Below are 19,700 nucleotides of genomic sequence, written 5' to 3'. Positions count from 1 at the left end.
TCCTGTTTGCCTAATGGGTTGAGGTCTAGGAAGCCTGATCTCATTTGATTGTCATAACCATCCCATGAGAAATGCAGGATACAGAGGATCATCTTGGTTTTTAATATAGATTAGCCACAGAAACTGTGAGAGATGAAGACTCTGGAGTTTTGAGTTTGGATGACTGGGATGATGGTGGCTGCTAACAGAAACAGGGGGCCCAGGTGTGATTTCCATTTTGGGCATACTCAATTTGCGGTGCAGGGAAGACACCCAGGTGGAGATGCTGGGTGGAAGTTGGCAAAGTGGACCTAGTGTTAGGGAGGAGAAGTAGGACTGTCAGTGTCATTCTCACAGATAGGATGGTGGGAGCACTGAGCGGATGTGATGAGCAAAGAGAGAAAGGGTGCAAGGGAAGAGAAGAGAGCCAGAGCCAGCTGACTGCTGAACTCAGGGGCGAAAGAGAATTCTGAGAAGGCGCAGTCACAGAAGTAGGAGCAAACCTGGGAGGGACGAACAAGGCCATAGGAAACAGCAGAAGAAAGCGTCAAAAGGGAGAGTTTGCCACATATTACACACCCATTCATTCATTCAACAGAGATTTATCGAGTTTCTTCTGTGTAGCAGACACTGTTTTAGGCAATGGGATTCTCATGGTGGCCAAGCAGGCGCCATGTAATTCTCATGAAGCTTACATTCTTGTCAGGAAGACAGAACAACAACAACAAAAGTAAAGAGTATTGTTCTTTTGTAATAATTATCACATTTTTCAATGATATATTAAATCATTACAAAATGTGATAATTATCGCAACAGAATAAATGGAGACAGGGCAGCAAGGAAGGGATGGGCTGGTTAAGGAAGGCCTCTGGGGAGATGACACTTAAGCTGAGATTTGAAGGACAAGGAGGCATTACTCATGTTACAAGCAGGATAAAGAACGTTTCATGTGGAAGGACCTGCATGTGAAAGACCCTAAGGGAAAAAGAGAAATTGGTATGTGTGAGGAACTGAGAAAAGATGCATATGGCTGGAGCATGATAAATGAAGGGGAAGTGAGGTGTGGGGTGCTGTTCAAGAGAGAGGCAGGGAGCAGAGGGCAGCACCTGTAAGACCTTTGGGATGACGGGAGGAGCTCCACTTTTTTGGCCCTCTTGAACCTGCTATGCTTACCCTTGTGTTAAATTCTCAGCAGAGGATAGAGGAGGTGGAGGTTCCTGAATGTTTTTGACTACTGCATGGAATTAAGCTATGACTGTTAAAAATAATTCAGTGTGGGCCAGGCACAGTGGCTCATGCCTGTAATCCCAGCACTTTGGGAGGCCAAGGCATGCGGATCACCTGAGGTCAGGTGTTCAAGACCAGCCTGGCCAACATGGTGAAATCCCCATCTCTACAAAAATACAAAAATTAGCTGGGCATGATGGCAGATACCTGTAATCCCAGCTACTTGGGAGGCTGAGGTAGGAGAGTCACTTGAACCTGGGAGGCGGAGGTTGCAGTGAGCTGAGATCGCACCAGCCTAGGTGACAGAGCAAGACTCCGTCTCAAAAATAAAATAAAATAAAATAAAAATAATTCAGTGTGAGGATTAGTTCATTAAAAAATCTCTGTGGCAAGCAAGAGAAAGGGTTACATGCCCTTAATATTTCCTTTAATGAATCACAATGATTCACCTTTTTAAATTATGGAAAGAGATTATAGTCAATCTCCTGCATTCATGGGTTCCACTTCTGTGTATTCAACCCACTGCAGATCAAAAATATTCAGAAAAAAGTGGTATGGTTGCATCTGTACTGAATATATACACACTTTTATTTTTTCTCATTATTGCTTAAACAATACAGTATAACAACTATTTCTAAAACATTTATATTGTATTAGGTATTATAAGTAACCTAGAGATGTCTTAAAAGTATATGGGAGAAAAAATAAAATAAAAACATTGAAAATAAAGAAAAAATATGTGGGGGATATATGTAGGTTATATGGAAATACTATGTCATTTTATATAAGGAACTTGAGCATCCACAGATTCTGGTATCGCTAGAGGGTCCTGGAGCCCATCCCCTGTGGATACTGTAGTTCCTTTTATAGCACAGGTCTCAACCTTGGAGATATAACTGCATTCAGCCACAGTGGGGCAGCAAAGTAAGAACAAAGAGATCAGCCATCAAGGTTTGTAGCTCCAATTTTTCTGTGTTTAGTATTTGGTGCTCAGAGCCCCTAAATTTCTACTATCTCAAATTGGGTTTTTCTGGGCAGAAAATATGTGTAGGAGCCCTTATATTTCACATTTTGTACAAACATAATGAACTCTGCATAAAACATTTAAAATTCAGGCAATTGTCCTTGTCATTTGAGAAATGCTATGAAATGCCTTCTTTAAATACTCAGATATGGAGTTACTATTTTTAAATGCTCATAATAGACATCTTTATTTTAAAACCTTTTTTATTTGTATAAATTTAAGGGGTACACATGCAGTTTTGCTATGTGGATATATTGTCTGGGCAGACATCTTTATTTCCTAGGACTTGTGTACTCAGTATATTTTAAATTTTTCTGAAAGCAGAAATGTAATATTATAGTTTGACATCTGTAAATCATTCAGGGATTATTAATAAAGCCATATATTTTGTATTTAAGTTAGACATTTTCCCAGCAGTTTACTTTTTCATTTTGTAGCATAATAAAGTGAGGAAAATGTTTAAAACATTAATTAATGTCTGTACAATGAGTGAAAGCATAACCAAAAATAGATCTCAAATGTCTTGATTCTATTCCCTCCTTCAATGTCATTTTTTGTGATCTGGGTACCAATGGCAAGGGAATCAATAATGATTCGATTATAAGGTCTTAAAAATGGATGAGTTGTGGACTTTTAAAAAATTACAAACATTAAATAATCCCATTATCTATTCATAGGTAATGCCAGAAGGGTACATTACAGGCTTTTAAATAGCCCTGAGTCACATTACACAACTTATTTAGGGCAGTAGAAATGTATCCAATTTTAAGTCATAGCATAGGGGAAATCAAAGGCAGATGTTATCTGGCAGAAATTGGATCCAAGATCATGAACTTAATCTCAAGTGTCTAATTTCTTTTTTCCATCTACCTTTTTAATTATTTCAAACAGATGTTGCTAAATAGGAATCTCTTTTAGAAACTCAAATATTTTGAAACATATATGGATTTTTACATTTTCTAAAGCACAATTAAATTGGACTGCAATTTTTCATGTTTTGTCATCATGTGATCAAAATTATTTCTGATTCTAGAGGACTGAAAAAGGAGATGGTATTATCAACAAACATTTCTAAACACTACTGGTACCTTTTATTTTTAAATATCTCAGAATTATAAGCTGTTTCTGCTTACATAATCCATATACTCACATTCATTTTTAAATGTCATCAAATATATTTATTGATTAAAAAGTAATAGGAAGACAAGCCGAGGTTTGTCTTAAAGAAAAAAAAGCCACATACAATACTAGTTTAACATACCAAGGCCAGAAAATTTCAAATTTTAATCTTCACATTTTGTTTTATACGCACAGATTCATTGGTATTGTGCAAATGAGAGACATGGTGTTTTTTTGTTGTTGTTTTGTTTAATATTTTGATCCTATTTTCATTCCAGATAAGTCTGTCTTTTTGTGATTTATATTCTAAGGTTAGATGTCATAAAAAAAACTCAGGAAACTTTTCAATAATGGTGATAACAGTGAATAACTCTTTTCCTTGTGAGTCAAATCTCAATCAGACACCACAGAAGTGTCATTATTCAGCTGCAGTTTAATGTTTTGGAGTGGGAAAGGTGATTTTCCTTTTTCTTGATCCACTGGGTGACCAGATTGTTACCCAACTATTTATTTTCTAACTATCTAAGGCTATGAGGGCATGAAATATACAAATAATAAATTAAAGTCAATCTGTCCTTTAAAAAAAATTATTATGATGAATGCTCAATGTTCCTATGTTTTCTGTGTCTGTGGGGTTAGGGATGGTTCCTTTCTGTCAGTTGTTCTGGTGGGCATTTCTTAGGCTCTTAGCCATGATGTTTTCTTAACACAAGGTTTTATTCTCTCCCTGAAGCCTAAAGATGATCTATATCCTTTGCTTCACCCGACTATGCATTGCTGGACTCCAACAAGTGACTTGTACATTGGCTGTGAAGAGGGTCATCTTTTAATGATTAATGGAGACACCTTGAAAGTGACTGTGCTTAATAAGATAGAAGAGGAATCACCACTGGGTGAGAAACTGTCCTGCTTCATATTCCCGTATAGCCATGGGTGTTGGTTTTGTTGGTTTTCCCTATATTTCTCTTGCCTGGAGACATCTTTGATTCCTCCTTCTTCTTAATCCTCTGGCTGTTACTATGCTCTTGGCATTCTACCATCACTTTATATGCATATTTCATGTAATCCTCAGAACAACATTGTAAGGGGAGACACATTAATCTCCATGATACAGAAGAGATATGTTAGGAAACACGGCCCAGTCCACATAAACTGTGGAGCTGACACCTGAACCCAGGCAATAAGACCTCAGAGTCCAAGTTCTTGGCTACTGTGCTGTATCTGTTTCTATACATATGCCCATTCTGCTTAGTCTGCTAATCCTACACTTTCCTGCCCCCTATCCCAACCCTTTTCTCCAGGCTGATCATCTCTTAAGCCCAAAAGCCATCTTGAAAATTACCTTTCTATTGCTCAGTTAGAAGTGTTGTTTTTTTGTGTGTTTTTTTAGACAGAGTCTCATTCTGTCACCCAGGCTAGGGTGCAGTGGTGCAATCTTGGCTCACTGCAACCTCTGCCTCCCAGGTTCAAGCCATCTCATGCTTCAGCCTCCCAAGTACCTGGAATTATAGGCACACACTACCACGCCCGGCTAATTTTTGTATTTTTAGTAGAGGTGGGGTTTTGTCATGTTGGCCAGGCTGATCTTGAACTCCTGACCTCAAGTGATCTGCCTACCTTGGCCTCCCAAAGTGCTGGGATTACAGGCAGGAGCCACCACACCCTGCCATATTGCTCAGCTAGAATTTGAAAGAGAACCTGATCTATTCTGCCTTAGATATAGTGTCTATTCCTGACCCCATCAGCTGTGGCCATGGTTGGGCCTGGGTCACAGGAGCCACTGTCTACTCATTGAGCAGTAGACGTAGACCCTGGGAGGAGGGGGCCTTGCCAGGGCAAGCTCCTCAAACCTGTCCAAAGCATTCTCTATTTCCATTGCTCTTACTATTTCACACCTTGATTTCTGTAACAACCTTAGGATGGACTTCACTGACCTTAATATACATCTGACCCAAACCAGGCAGCTTATCTCTGTCAAATTGCCTTTTTGAAGGCTGCTTTTAACACCCAGCTCAAGAACTGCTCTGCCTTGATTTCACGCTCTCCCTAATGTGATCCTACCTACTCCATTGGTATTATTTCCAACTATGCCCTAGTATGAGTTTTCTGAGCCAGTCGTTTATTCTCACCATTTCACAGACATGCCTCTAGCCCATTCCCTTGGCACTTATTGTCTCTGAATCTGCCAGTTCCCAGCTCCAATACCACCCCCTCCAGCAAGTTTTCCCCATTGCAGTGTCCCTCATCTGCCTTTTTTCCTTTTCTCTGACTCACTTTCCCTGTAAAACTGAGGCCATGAGGTTTGACTTCCCTCCCTACTCCCTTTCTCTCTTCCCTTTACTCCTACTGTACCCTCCAGCCTTGCTCCTCTAATCTAGCATCTATGTTAGTTACATAGATCTGATGATAGAGAATTCAAAAACAACTTATATTATTTACATCAGTAAAAGCAGCTTTTATTATTCATTGTTACATTGTACTTTTAATTATGTGTCACCTGCTTTACCTTGTTTTTCTTTTCCAAAAGGCAGAAGAAATTTTATCAGTCCAGTAACCTTGGTGTATCAGAAGGAGGGCGTGCTGGCTTCTGGAATTGTAATGTATTTTTTTTCTCAAAATTAATTGGTTTAAAGAAAATTCACAATTCCAATGTGTTGCCATTTACTATTATGAGCCATATTTTAGGATGTCAGATCTGTCACATTATTAATTAAAATGGTTTCCTCTTTGGGTACTATTAAAAAAGATTTATTTTGAATAACTTCAAATCTATACAAAATAGAGGGAACAATATAATGAACTACCATATATTACTGCAAACAAACACAAATAGAATTTAAAAATCCATTGCCCTTCTGCAATGAAAAACTACCTAATATCTGTAACCCAATTCCATGTTTGTTTCTACACTTAATGTATTAGGTTATCAGACACGAATTTGGAACCCTTTGTCTAAGCTGCAGCTTGGACTCTGGTGAATGCCCATTTAGCTTACATGTATCATAATGTTATTGTTGATATTTAAATCAGTATTAATAGCCTCCATTTCCTTGGTGCTTACTTTGTGCCAGGCACCAAGCTAAGTACTTTACTTGTATTATCTTATAGGTCCTTACAACAACCTTATCAAATAGAATCTATTGACATCCTCCTTTAACAGACAAGGAATCTAATCTTACAGAGTTCACCAGCAAGTAATTGGAAGAGTTAGGGCTTGAACATAGGTGTGTTAAACTCCAAAGTCTTTGCTGTCATTTATTAGAACTCAGTCTCAGTAAGTAATAAAAGGTGTCAGACCATGTTTTTCTTTTTCTGTTTCTTTTCTTTTCTATTTTTTTTTTTTTTTTTGAGACGGAGTCTCACACTGTCTCTCTGGCTGGAGTGCAGTGGCGCAATCTCTGCTTACTGCAAGCTCCGCCTCCTGGGTTCGTGCCATTCTCCTGCCTCAGCCTTCAGAGTAGCTGGGACTACAGGCGCCTGCCACCACGCCCAGCTAATTTTTGTATTTTTAGTAGAGACGGAGTTTCACCGTGTTAGTCAGGATGGTCTAGATCTCCTGACCTCGTGGTCCGCCCCCTTTGGCCTCCCAAAGTGCTGGGATTACAGGCTTGAGCCACCGTGCCCGGCCAAGACCATGTTTTTCCATGCCATTATAATCAATGTAAACAATGCTAAGGTGTGGAACTGACCTATACCAAAATCCAGGTCTAGTTGTAACTATCCCAGATGTTAGCATAGTCCGTTTCACTGACACAGATGACATCTGCAGGACTTTGAGGGTAGCTAGGCAGTGACATCAGGGTGAGAGACATTCTACCCTCAGGAAGCCATCTGGAGCACATACACCTACACTTAGCTCCCCCAACCTTGCAGTGGACTATCCCCTCCTCCTCCATTTAGTCTGCATTTGTGGGCTTTTATGACTCTTGTCCTCTTCAAGACCACCCTTGATGTTTATTTAACCCCCTTTAAGGGAATGATTATAGCATTTGCTCTGGTGAGTGATGGAGAATAAAGATGAGCTCAAAAAAAGCACCTTGCCTGCTTTCCCTTCCAGGGCCCAGGCATTTGAACCCAGCCACCTGAAGTCCCCGCTCTTAGTTATGAGATGTCTAATCTAGAAAATGATAAATAAATTTCCTCCAAGTGTTTTCACTATTGTAAAAATAACTCAAATTTCTCTTGAGAATAATAAAGTTAACCTAAATCTATTCAAAACCAACCAATCAACTAGCCCATTTATATTGGATCCTTGCTATGTTCTACTACTGTGTGAGGAAGAGAAAAAGAGGATCCAAAGGGAATAAAAGGCACACTCCCTACCCTTGGGTCATTTAGGGAGATAAGAAATGCACATAATAATGATGAAAGAGCATACAGGAAGGCTAGTGTCCTTTCAAGCAAAGAAACTGCTATATACAAGCCACACAAACTCTACTTCATTTTTCCTACCGCCTGTGTAGTGAAGAATGTAGTAAGAAGAGGGATACTAGAGAAACTCAAAAAAAGGAGATATCAGTAAAGTTTTAGGTAATTGAAAAATGTATCACAAAAGAGATCAAACTGAAGCTTGACCAGGGAACATAGTTAAAAGTCGTCTAAATAAAGATGAGAGGACAGTGCATCTATGCAAACATAGATGATGACTCCAAATAAACAGTAGAAGTAATCAATAAGCCTTAACTTGTCTGATGAGTCAAGTATACTATGCATTGACTAAGACTGATTTTCTACATTTATCTCACTCATCTCTAGGATGGCTTTGTGTATTCTTTTATTATTAAAGATGGAAGTTACATGATCAAGGATTTTCTTGAGATTGAAAGACCTGTAGAACATATGACATTTTCTCCCAATTATACAATGTTGCTGATTCAAACAGACAAGGTATGTTGGATGGTAATTTCTTGATATGTGATTTTCAGATGATATTATTATCGTCATTACATGACAGGAATGAGGAGCAGAGTGTGCTACACAGTGGTACTCCACTAGTCAAGACTCTAGGTTGTAAATGAAAAACTACCCAGTTTAAAAGGCTTAAATTACAAAGAGCTATTGGTTTATTTTTGTGCATGTAACTGAAAGGGCAAGGAGTGAATCTGAATACGAGAGCTGCCATGATGCCACCAAGCCTTGTTTATTTCCATCTCTTGGCTCTGTTTCCTCTCTGCTGCCTCCATTTCCATGCTGACTCTCCCCTTGTGGTGTTAAGAGTTATATGCAGCTCTAGCTTATATTTCTGCCTGCTTGATGTCCCTGGTGGAAAGATACCAGCTAGAAAAAAAGTCTTGGAATATAGACTCAGTGGACTAACTGAATCATGTGTCTTCCCCTGGGTGTGTCACTTGTACCATAGGAATCCTAAGCTCTGACTGGCCAGGCCTAAGTCACATGCATAGCCTTGGATGCTGGGTAGAGTCAACTGACTTAAATGAGAACTGAGATTGGGGCATAGGTTGTTCTCCAAAGACAATGTGGGTTCTATAAGAGAAGAAGAAAAATGAATTATTGCAAGATTAAAACAAACTATTACTTCAATTATACTGCTAGGAAGATTCCTAATTAATGGAATGATCAGGCATCAAAATTAGCAGATATTTATATTGTTATACAATAATTTTACATGAATTACAAATAAAATTCAATGATTTTCTGCCTAAAAGAAAATTAAATTTAAATATGGACAGACTTTTGTTTCTGATAATTAACAGAAGTTTTTTTTTTAAAAAAAAAACTGTGCTAACTTATGTTTTAATAAATAAATGACTAACTGAAAATATCTATGGAGAACAGGAAACTAGGAAAAAGATACCATAAAAGAAGGAGGAAAGACCCAAATAGAACTTCTAAAGAAGAAAAATATACTAGCAAAGTAAAAATTAAATGAACATGTCTGACAAAATGTTGGACATAACCAAAGAGAGAATAAATGAATTCGAAGATGGATCAGAAGAAGTTATTCAGAATGTCACCTAGAAAAGCAAAAGGGTAGAAAATACAGAAGGGAACATAAGATATAAGAACAATACAGTGAAAAGATCTAACATATGTTTGATTAGAGTCCAGAGAGGAGAAAGTGGGACAGAGGCAATAATTAAAGAGATACTGACTGGGGATTTTCCAGAATTGGTTAAAGACATGAATTTACAGATTTAAGGGATCCAGTGAATCCCAAACAGAATACATAAAATGATATCCACACTTAGACTTACCAAAGTGAAACTGTTGAAAACCAAAGAGAAAATTTTCAAAGCAGTGAGAGAAAAGACAGATTACTTCTAAGGAATTTCAATTAGACTAATAGCTGACTTCTCTGTGGCAATAATGTAAGTAAGAAATAGTGGAATAATACCTTCAATGTGTTGCAGGGGTCAGCAAACTGTAGCTCCATGGGGCAAAACTAGCCTGCTGCATGTTTTTCAAATTAGATTTTATTGGAACATAGCCACACCCACTTATGTATTGTTTATGGCTTCTCTCACACCACAATGGCAGCATTAAATAGTTGTGGCAGAGACTACATGGTTTGCAAAGCCTAACATATTTACTATCAGTCTATTTATAGAAAAAGGTTGATGACCCCTGATGTAATGAAAAAAAGTAATTACCACCTAGAATTCTATACCCAATGAAAACATCCTTTCAGTGTGTGGGTAAAAAAAGACATTTTAGACACTCCAAAGTTAAGAGTGTGTCAGCAGCTGACTATCACTGGAGAAAATTCTGAAGAATTTACTTCCGGCAGAGGAAAATTATCCCAGATGTAAGGTGTGTGATGCAACAAAAACAAAGAGCAGTAGTAATGGGTAGAGAATGACACATTGTAGAAGATGTACAGTAAATGAACACTGCATACAACAGCAGGAAAAAAAAATGTGGAAGTAGGTTTAAAAATAATATTGAACTAAAATCCCAAATGACAATACTATAAGTTGGGGGGAGCGGGGGAGCAGGATATATAGAACAAAGTGTTCCAAGGATCCCATATGACCCAGGAGGAGAATAAAGCTTTTAAGTAACTTTGATGTTGATAAATTAGGTATACATGTTACAACTTCAAAGGTAGCCACTAAAACAATAGGAACAGTAGACGAAATTTCCAAACTAGAGAAAGTAAAATGTTAAATAAAAAAGTTTAACCCAAAACAAGGTAAAAAAGAGAAAGAAAATGAAATGCAAAACAACTGAGATAAACAAAAAGCATAAATTAAAACCTATGTTTAAACCCAGATATGAAAAGACAGAAAAAGATATGTAAACATTAACCCAAAGAAAACCAGTGGAAATATATTAATATTAGACAAAATAGGCTTTGAGGTAAAAATCATTACTAAAGATAAATGGGCTTATTTCAGAATAACAAAATATTAAATTTATCAGGAATATATAAATACTTAAAATATGTACAAGGAATCTTCGTTATCTTGTCATGCTTCAAGGCCCAGGAAAGGCCTAGGCAAAACTCTTGGTGAGGTTTTGTTACATTCAAGCATTTGTATAAGGGCACTGGCTCTATTAGCTTTTAATATTTAACTTAATCACTCAGCCATTGCTGAAACAGTTGTCATGGAGGCCTGCCTGTTCAGCTGTTAGTGAGATCTGGCCTGCCACACCTTCTCACTGAAGTCTTTCTTAAACACACACGTTAAAATTTCACCCTCTTATTTTGCTATATAATGTTCTCCTCTGTTATATTTTCTTTTTCTTCTTACAATTATCACTGTCTAACTTGCAGTATGTTTTATTTGGTTATATTATTTATCATCTGAATCTGCCAGCAGAAGGTAAGCTCCGTGAGGGCAGGGGATTTTGTTTTATCCTCTGCTATAACCCCAGCATCTAAAGCAGTGACTGGCATTGTGTATCCACTTAATATTTATTGAAGAAATGACAGAAAGATAAAATTTGTAAATACCTACCAAATTTTGAACTCCTATAAAGTCATATTTTTTTAGATAAATGAGACCAGAAATATTTATGTTTAACTCAAGTAAACATGAAGAACTTGTGATTAGCTGAAAGCAGACTTCTTATTGCTGGTTAAATGACCATATTATATTACCAGCTACTTGGTAGAGATGCATTCATTACAGAATAGATTTTTTTTTAGAGGTGAGTTTGAGAGCTGAAAATAATAAGCATGAAGTGACAGCTTCAGCCATACCTCAACTATTTCTACAAAGGCTTGTTTAAATGTTTAATGTTCTTTCCATTATATTTAGCATGTGGTAGGATTTAGTACATCTTAACAACTTTTTGGGTTTTCCACATTTTCCAAATTTTCTACATAAATAGATATTATTTTTGAAACAGGAAAAAATGTTTTATTATGTTTTGTAAATTAAAAAAATGAATGTCTGGGAGACCAGGTGTGGTGGCTCATGCCTATAATCCCAGCACTTTGGGAGGTCGAGGAGGGTGGATTACTTGAGGTCAGGAGTTTGAGACCGGCCTGGCCAACATGGTGAAACCCTGTCTTTAGTAAAAATACAAAAATTAGCCAAGTGTGGTGGCAGGTACCTGGAATCCCAGCTACTCAGGAGGCTGAGGCAAGAGAATCTCTTGAACCCAGGAGGCAGAGGTTGGTTGCAGTGAGCCAAGATCCCGCCATTGCACTCCAGGCTGGGCAACAGAGGGAGACTCAGTCACAAAACAAAAACAATAACAACAAAACAAACCAAAACAAACACGAATGTCTGAAATTGAAGAAGAAAGTCTTATGGTTATTTAAAATGATGAGGCCAGGCATGGTGGCTTGCGCCTATCATCCCAGCACTTTGGGAGGCCGAGGCGTGCGGATCACCTGAGGTCAGGAGTTTGAAACCAGCCTAACCAACATGTTGAAACCCTGTCTCTAGTAAGCATACAAAATTAGGCGGGCATGGTGGTGCATGCCTGTAATCCCAGCTACTCAGGAGGCTGAGGCAGGAGAATCGCTTAAACCTGGGAGGTGGGAGTTGCAGTGAGCTGAGATTGTGCCATTGCACTCCAACCTGGGCAACAATAGCAAGACTTTGTCTCGAAAAATTAATTAATTAAAATAAAATGATAAATAAGTGAATGAATGAATGAATCAACAAATCAATCAATAAACAAACAAACAAATCAAGTGTCTAGATTTTAAGGCCTTCAGGGTCAAGGTCTTACTGAGTTGATCTGTGATTTCCCATCATCTGTTTCCACACAGTGCCTTGGTTACAGTAGGCATTTAATAAATATTTGTTGAACTATATACACAACAATTACAATATGTTTCTTTCCTTTTGTATATTTATCAGGGATCTGTTTATATCTACACTTTTGGTGAGGAGCCAACCTTAAATAAAGTCCTAGATGCTTGTGATGGGAAATTTCAGGCAGTTGACTTTATCACACCTGGAACCCAACACTTCATGGTAAAGAATATTTTACTGTGTCACAGTAGGACTAAAGATATGATGATGTTGTGAGATTTAAATCCCTATTTATATGTTATTGGGTAACTTTGAAAGTTCATGGGCAAAGCAATGTGAATAGGAGGCAGAGGCTGTCCTTGAAGGCTGTGGTGGAGATGCTAGACACTTCCATCCTCAAATCTACCCCCCAGTTAGAATGATACCCTCATATTGTGACTTCATAATATCATCTTCTGAAAACAGCCAACACAATTTAGATCTTAGGAGCCATCTTTTGGTTTTCACCACCCAAGCTCTGCAAGCCAGGCTTTAACACATTTTAAAACACGTTCATTGCTAATGAGTCGTCAGCACTCAGTAAACTGTTAGTATTTATTTAGCATCTTTTTTCTGTGTAATGCACCAGCACCACTTGAGGTTGAAAATGAAATAGTTGCCATGTGCAATACATTAATTCAGTCTAAGGAGTCAATAATAATATGTCAGTATTGGCTCATCAGTTGTAACAAATGTACCACACTAATGCAAGATGTTAATAGTAGGGTAGTAGGTGTGTGGAGGGGAAGGGGAAGGAGAACTCTCTGTGCTTTCTGCTCAGTTTTTCTGTAATCCTAAAACTGCTCTAAAAAAATAAATTCTAGTAATTTAAAAAAGAACAATGTATAGCTTCCTATTTCTACATTTGTTCATTAGGCAATAGTTTTACTGATTTTTATAAGCAACTTTTATCTTTAATATGTTACATGAAAAATCTTTGTTTTACTTTTCTAATACTAATTAGTTATGTATTTCTTAAATTGCATTAAAGATAATAGTTAATATTTGTTCAGAAATGAAGCATTGGCATTGAAATGATAAAAATAAGTATTTATAATCCACATAAATAAAATGAAATTTTATACTAAATCATCGACACACTGGAAAGGGAGGCAGAACATGCTTCCATAGGAAAGTCTTATTTTCCATGTAGAGTTTTTGTTTTTCTTTTTGTTACAGACACTTACACATTCAGGGGAAATTTGTGTTTGGTGGCTGGAGGATTGTTCTTGTGTAAGCAAGATTTATCTGAATACCCCAGTAAGTATACTTGATAAATGGAGTTTTAAAAATATATTGAATTCTAATCCAATCTACCTTTTCATATTCACACATCAATAGTCTGTAGAAATACTTGTTACAGAAGCCTCACTGCATTTTTGCCTTCTAGGTTTAGAGTAATCCCTGTGTGTAAAGTATATGCCACAGCCCCAAGAGTGGAACCATAGCATTGGTTATAGAAAACAAGATAGAACCATATTGGTTATAGAAAGCAGTAGGTTTTCTATGGCGGCAGTTGTTTTTGAAACCCCAGTAGTTTATATCTTACTCATGTCGTAAGTTCACTGTGGATTGGCAGGGGTCCCTCTTGCACAGTCTCTCAGGGAGCCAGGCTGATGGGGGCTCCATCAAAGAATACTTACTCTGTGCTGTGTGCAGGAGAGGAAGAGAGTGCTGAAAGGTCTTTTGGAGGGAGAGGGGGTGCTCCTGAATCAGCAAGTAAGTGCTTTTTCTCAGAAATGAAATATCCCTTTGGCCATAACTGGTTAAATGGTCCCATTTAATGGGAATCAATTAGAAATGAAAGAAAGTTGCCACTCTAACCAGCTTAAGCCAAAAATTAAAAAGTGAGTGTTATTGGCACAATCAACTATAAAGTACAGAACTTGTCTGGCCTCATATGTGCCTCAGTCCATCAGTTTAAATGATATACTAAGGACCTTGTCTTTCTGTCTCCACACTATGCCTTTAGTTTCCTCTTAGGCCTCACTGAGGTGCACCCAGATACCACAGGTGCCAACCTCACATCATACTGTCAGAGAGGGAAGAAAAATTCCTACTGTAGGGGGAGCAAGAACAAAGATGCTTCTTCTTTCCAGAAGGTTCAGTAAATGTCTTCTAATGTCTTAATAACATCTGTGAACTAATCATATGCACAGGGGATGAGAAATGCAATTAAGTGCCTAATTAATGCACCAACTCAGCCCTGGAAATGGGAGTTAGATTCATTCCACTTGTCCCTGAAAATAGGGGAAGGATAGTTTCTCAGTGAATATTCAAGAGATTTTCCAGAAGGAGGACATATGGATGCTGAATTGCAAACCACACTGCCTGCAACACCTACCACAATGTGATACCATTATTTCTGCCATGTTCACAGTGCATTTTGCATAAAATAACATTTCAAAAGGACCAAGAAACAATGGTAATGCTGTCTTTTAAAAAAAAGTAGTATTATTTGCTGCATTACACAGTTCTAGTTGAGAAATGGATCTTGGTATTAGGTAGGGAGTTTCAATCCTTCCCTTTTATAAAACTAAAATCTCAATTATAGAAGACTAAGCATCATATTTTACATAAGATGCAAAAGATAGATAATTCAGTGTGATAAATAAAACTCTCCCACAAAAGTAAAGATAAAATTTCTTACTGAGAAAACTTGAAATATGAAAAGACTCCATAATCTCTGTGACAAAAGGTTATATGTATTCATTTCTATTAGAAATAGTAAACTAGGAGAGATCTTACAAGTGCATTTAATGACATGTCCTTTCACACATTAGAGGCATACAAACATTTAACAACCACCCAGGGGCCCATATAATCAGGATATACCTTGTTCCTCTTGGGCAACGAGGGATACAGGTGCCATTACCCTACAGAGAATTGATACAGATACAGTAATGCTGATGCCAGGTCTCTCTGCCTGTGTCCGGGACTGTGTTGCCTTCCTTCAGGCAGTGGTCCTGGGGGATCCCAGTCCAGCACCACAGTGTCAAGATACCTGGACACTAGCAGCGTCTCCTGATGGTACCTGCAAGGGTACATAAGACTCCTCTGGACCTTACTGTACATTTTCAGACTAGCACACCATTGCCCTGGAATGAAGGAGAATTTCAGCTGATTATTTTTATTTTGGGAACACACACACACACACACACACACACACACACACTTCCCATAAAGGTTTTCAATTTTACAAAAAGCCCACTCAGTTGGGAGACTGTGTGCATTCTAATGAGGCAGGACACCTGGGTGCTTCTTCTGAAGTTTGTCGCCACATATGGGATCCTTGGGTAAGCTGCTGGACTTCCTTGGCCTGCGTTTTCTATTTTGCAAAATGATCTCTTAACGTTCTTTTTCAGCCCTAAGTTCCATGATTTTATTCAAAACAATCTACAAAGTATTTATAGAGAAAGAATACTAATTTCTATAGTATTATGAAAGTCAATTTATTCTCTTAGACATCATATTCTGTATAAATCACTGTGAGATAAGTGGGAATCTGTCATGCATTTCTTTGGTGACTGAATACATCTTCCAGTGATATAGTTATTTTCTTAAGTCTTCCTTAGTCATACCAGCATCTCAGGATCTATAAAAATGTTTTAAAAGCCAGGTGTGGTGGTTTGATCTTGTAATCCCAGCGACTAGGCAGGCTGACACAGGAGGATCACTCCAGTAGTTCAAGACAGAGCAAGACTCCATCGCTAATAAATAAGTATTTTTAAATGTTTACAAGATGCTAAGAATTTCTTTTACCTTTTTTTGTTTTATTTTTCACTATTACTGGTCTAAGTGTTTCACAATCACTTAGATAGATTGTTGGCATAATCATTTCATCATCATTTAGAGATAAAAACGAAGCCATGATTTAAATTTCAAGAAATCTCTCTATAATTTTTATTACTCTAATTTTAGGATAAAAGAATAAGATGTACAGATTCCTGTGCCGTCTTATGCAGTTGATCAGCTCAGGAACATTGAGGCTATAATTTGAAAGAACCCACCACACAACACTTGCCACTCTTCTCATCCTGTAGGCTTTTCAAATACATTGTATAATAGCATTCTTACATGCAGGAGAGCAGGCACAATGGAGATACGCATCTGGGGTTTATTTTAAACAGGCGACGGTTCTGGCTTGCTGTCCATCCTCCCTCTCTGCAGCCGTGGGCACAGAGGGTGGTTCTGTCTACTTCATCAGCGTATATGATAAGGAATCCCCTCAGGTCGTGGACAAAGCCTTTCTCTCGGAATCGTCTGTGCAGCATGTCACGTAAGTCCCTTCTGCTTCCAGGAGCGGCTCTGTGTCACCGTCTGTTGAAAATTCTAGTGAAGCCATCCCTTCTTTTAATTTTAAGTTTTACATGTTTCATTTGTTTTGAATGTTAATATATTCACTCAGGTCAACACTCAAAAGGTACAGAGGGCTGTGAAGTAAAGTACCCCCCATACCCAGGTCTGTCCTTGCAGGCAGCCTGGTACCAACTTCTCATGTCTCCTGAGATGTTTTATCCATGAACAAGCAAAACATAATAAGCACTTCTTTTTATTTGTATCGATGGCCATCAAGTATGTATAGTGTGCCAGGCACTTCTGCTGTATTAACTCCATGAGGTAAACACTCTTATTTTCTCTATTTGACAGGTGAGGAAGATGAGGCATGAAGATTTTAAATAACTTGCTCAATAGTACACAGCTAGTGAATGGCAAATGTTGGGATTTGAACCCAGGTCGTTGGGCTCCAGAGTCACTGCCTTTGCTCTTAAAATGAGAAAACTATGTACAATGCCTCATTTCTTTTTCCACTTAATGGTATATCTTGGAAAATGTTTTATATCCACACATAAAGACCAGCCTTATTATTTTTATAGCCACATAGTATTCCATTATATGAATATACTATCATTTTTTAAAAACAGTATATTAATGAACATTTAGAGTATTTCAAAACTTTCGAAACAATACTTTTAAGATGACAATATAGAGACATTAGATTTGGACTTGTAGTTGCTATCATTATTACTGTTTTTAATTTATTATATTATTAGGTATTAATAAGAACAGACATTTGTATTCTGCTTTACAGCTTGAGATCACTGTAGCTTGTAGAATGTGATCCTCAAAACACCAGTCAGAGAGATGTTATTCTTATCCCTATTAGACAAATTAGGGAATTCAGGGTGAGAGAGGTGAAGAGAAGCATTGCCCAAGATTACACATTACACAGCTCGCGCACTTGGGAGCTGGTCCTGCCACTGTGGACTGCCCAGCTCCACCACCCTAGCTCAGTGGGGAAGGAGGGATAACCTCCTTACCCCCTGCCCTTCTGCACCGTCATTTTTTGTGCCTTTCCTTTCTCAGATCATCTTATTCTAATTTGCGTCTTCCCACTTTTTCTAATTTGATAAAGTTGTAGACATGTTTCACTACATTCTTCCTCCCACTGCCAGGTACCAGTCACAGGGTAATGAAATGTCACACCCACCGCTAATTTGAGAATTGCTTATTTGCACTTGAAACATCAAGAAAGCTCTACCAACATGTTTCATTCACTTATGATGAACCAACTGCCCATCTTTACTGAATCTTCTTGACTGTATTTATTAAAGTTGCAATTTGGAAATAGCATTGGCCTAAAGTACAATGATTATATCTACGTGTAATCACTCCACTTTTATAAGGTCAGAGAATATTAAAAATCGCAAACCGTAAAAATGACTGGCTTTGAACATATCTCTGTGGCCGTTCAATAAACTTGTTCACCATCTAGCTGGTGAAACAATTGGGATTTGATCATCAGATTTCTTCTTTTCTAGTTATGATCAGCGAGGAATATTTCTGTTAGTTGGAACATCAGAAGGAAGAGTCTTTATTATCTGTGCCAGCTCCTCAAGGTCATTTCGGATTATTGGATTCACAGGTACAACATAGAATGCTGATTAATTTAAAATATATTAATTTAAAACATTTAAAATTCTTTATTTCAAAGAATTTAAGGTTATGAAAATGGAGTTATATTGAAACAATTATTTATGGCATATTTTCTGAAAGAGTAACTTTTAAATAACTAAAGTTACTTAGGAGAATTCTCACATTATGTTTTGATGTATTTGAAATATTAGAGTTATCTGCTTGGTACATAGTTGATGCTAAACAAATTTTCTTGAATCAATTATTGAATAAATTAATGAAATGGCTAAACATTTCTAATATTAACATACAGAGAAGTTGGGTTGATTTCTCTCAAAAATATTTTTTAATATTTTATCTCTAATAAAGAATTTTCTCTTTGTTTTCTCTCTGGCTTTACATGCCAATTGTATGTGTGTTTCCCCCACACACACAATTTTTTTTTAATTCTCCTTAAATTTTTTTTTTTTTTTTTTTGCTCCTCACACTTTGCCAAGTCTCACCCCTAATTTTTTTAATTTGTTTATCATTGACTTATAAAAATTAGTGAGTGCCTACTAGGTACAAAATGCCAAACCTAGGCCTTGTAGGGGGATGAAAATATTAAGGAGACAATTTAATAGAGGAGGAAAATGCAGAATGGTGCGTAGACTCAGATACAGCAGCAATTCATTCTGCCAGGTGTGAGGAGAGGAGTGGAGGTGAAGGTGGGCACTGGTCAGGGGATGTGGAGGATTGGAGGAGAGTTTTCCAAGGGCTTAGAGTAGTGGGTTTAAAGGATTTTCATAGGTGTGGGATAGGACATATTAGTATTCCTGCTCAAAACATAACCCAAACAAAGGTACTTGGAATGGAAAAAAAAAAAAAGTCTGGTATAACAGGTAAATGGAAGAGTTCACTAGAAGATGACTATGGCAATGAAGTCTGAAAGAGGAAGGACACTGAATATCATTCCAAAGAGTCTGGAATTGTTCTGTGGTTAATGAGCCATCGTCAATGGTTTCAAGATGGAGCTGGCATGATTTGACTTGGTTTTTAGAGACTGACTCTGATACCAGTGTGAAGGATGGAGTAGAAAGGCAAAAGAAAGAAATTAAAAAGATGAGATTGGAAGCTATAATATTAGCCAAGACAAGAGATGATAATAGTCATAATCATAACAACAGCCAACACTTATTGAGGAATGCCTGACTATGTGGTAGCCAGTATTCTAAGCCCTC

The 19,700-nt window shown here is 37.6% G+C and overlaps 1 protein-coding gene across 22 annotated transcripts in view; it reads left to right on the top strand.

The window, feature by feature from the left end:
- Nucleotides 1–19,700, top strand: part of CFAP43 (cilia and flagella associated protein 43) — a 108,589-nt gene that overhangs the window by 27,220 nt on the left and 61,669 nt on the right. For 14 of the 22 annotated variants that reach the window (XR_012418193.1, XR_006689523.2, XR_010578087.1 and 11 more), the window contains exons 6-12: nucleotides 4,083–4,242; nucleotides 5,877–5,944; nucleotides 8,105–8,236; nucleotides 12,631–12,747; nucleotides 13,744–13,824; nucleotides 16,695–16,843; nucleotides 18,387–18,490. Coding sequence is in view for 13 of the 22 variants with exons in the window: in XM_015456654.3 (XP_015312140.3) it covers nucleotides 4,083–4,242; nucleotides 5,877–5,944; nucleotides 8,105–8,236; nucleotides 12,631–12,747; nucleotides 13,744–13,824; nucleotides 16,695–16,843; nucleotides 18,387–18,490 (811 nt within the window). In the remaining 9 variants the exon portion in view is untranslated. Of the gene's footprint in view, nucleotides 1–4,082; nucleotides 4,243–5,876; nucleotides 5,945–8,104; nucleotides 8,237–12,630; nucleotides 12,748–13,743; nucleotides 13,825–15,791; nucleotides 15,861–16,694; nucleotides 16,844–18,386; nucleotides 18,491–19,700 lie in introns of those variants that run through there. The other 8 variants (XM_074002659.1, XM_074002660.1, XM_074002662.1 and 5 more) reach the window with 3 other exon arrangements.

The sequence above is a fragment of the Macaca fascicularis genome, chromosome 9, assembly GCF_037993035.2.
Source record: "Macaca fascicularis isolate 582-1 chromosome 9, T2T-MFA8v1.1".
In the NCBI taxonomy this organism is placed as follows: domain Eukaryota; kingdom Metazoa; phylum Chordata; class Mammalia; order Primates; family Cercopithecidae; genus Macaca; species Macaca fascicularis.
This window is presented reverse-complemented; position numbering and strand designations above follow the sequence as displayed.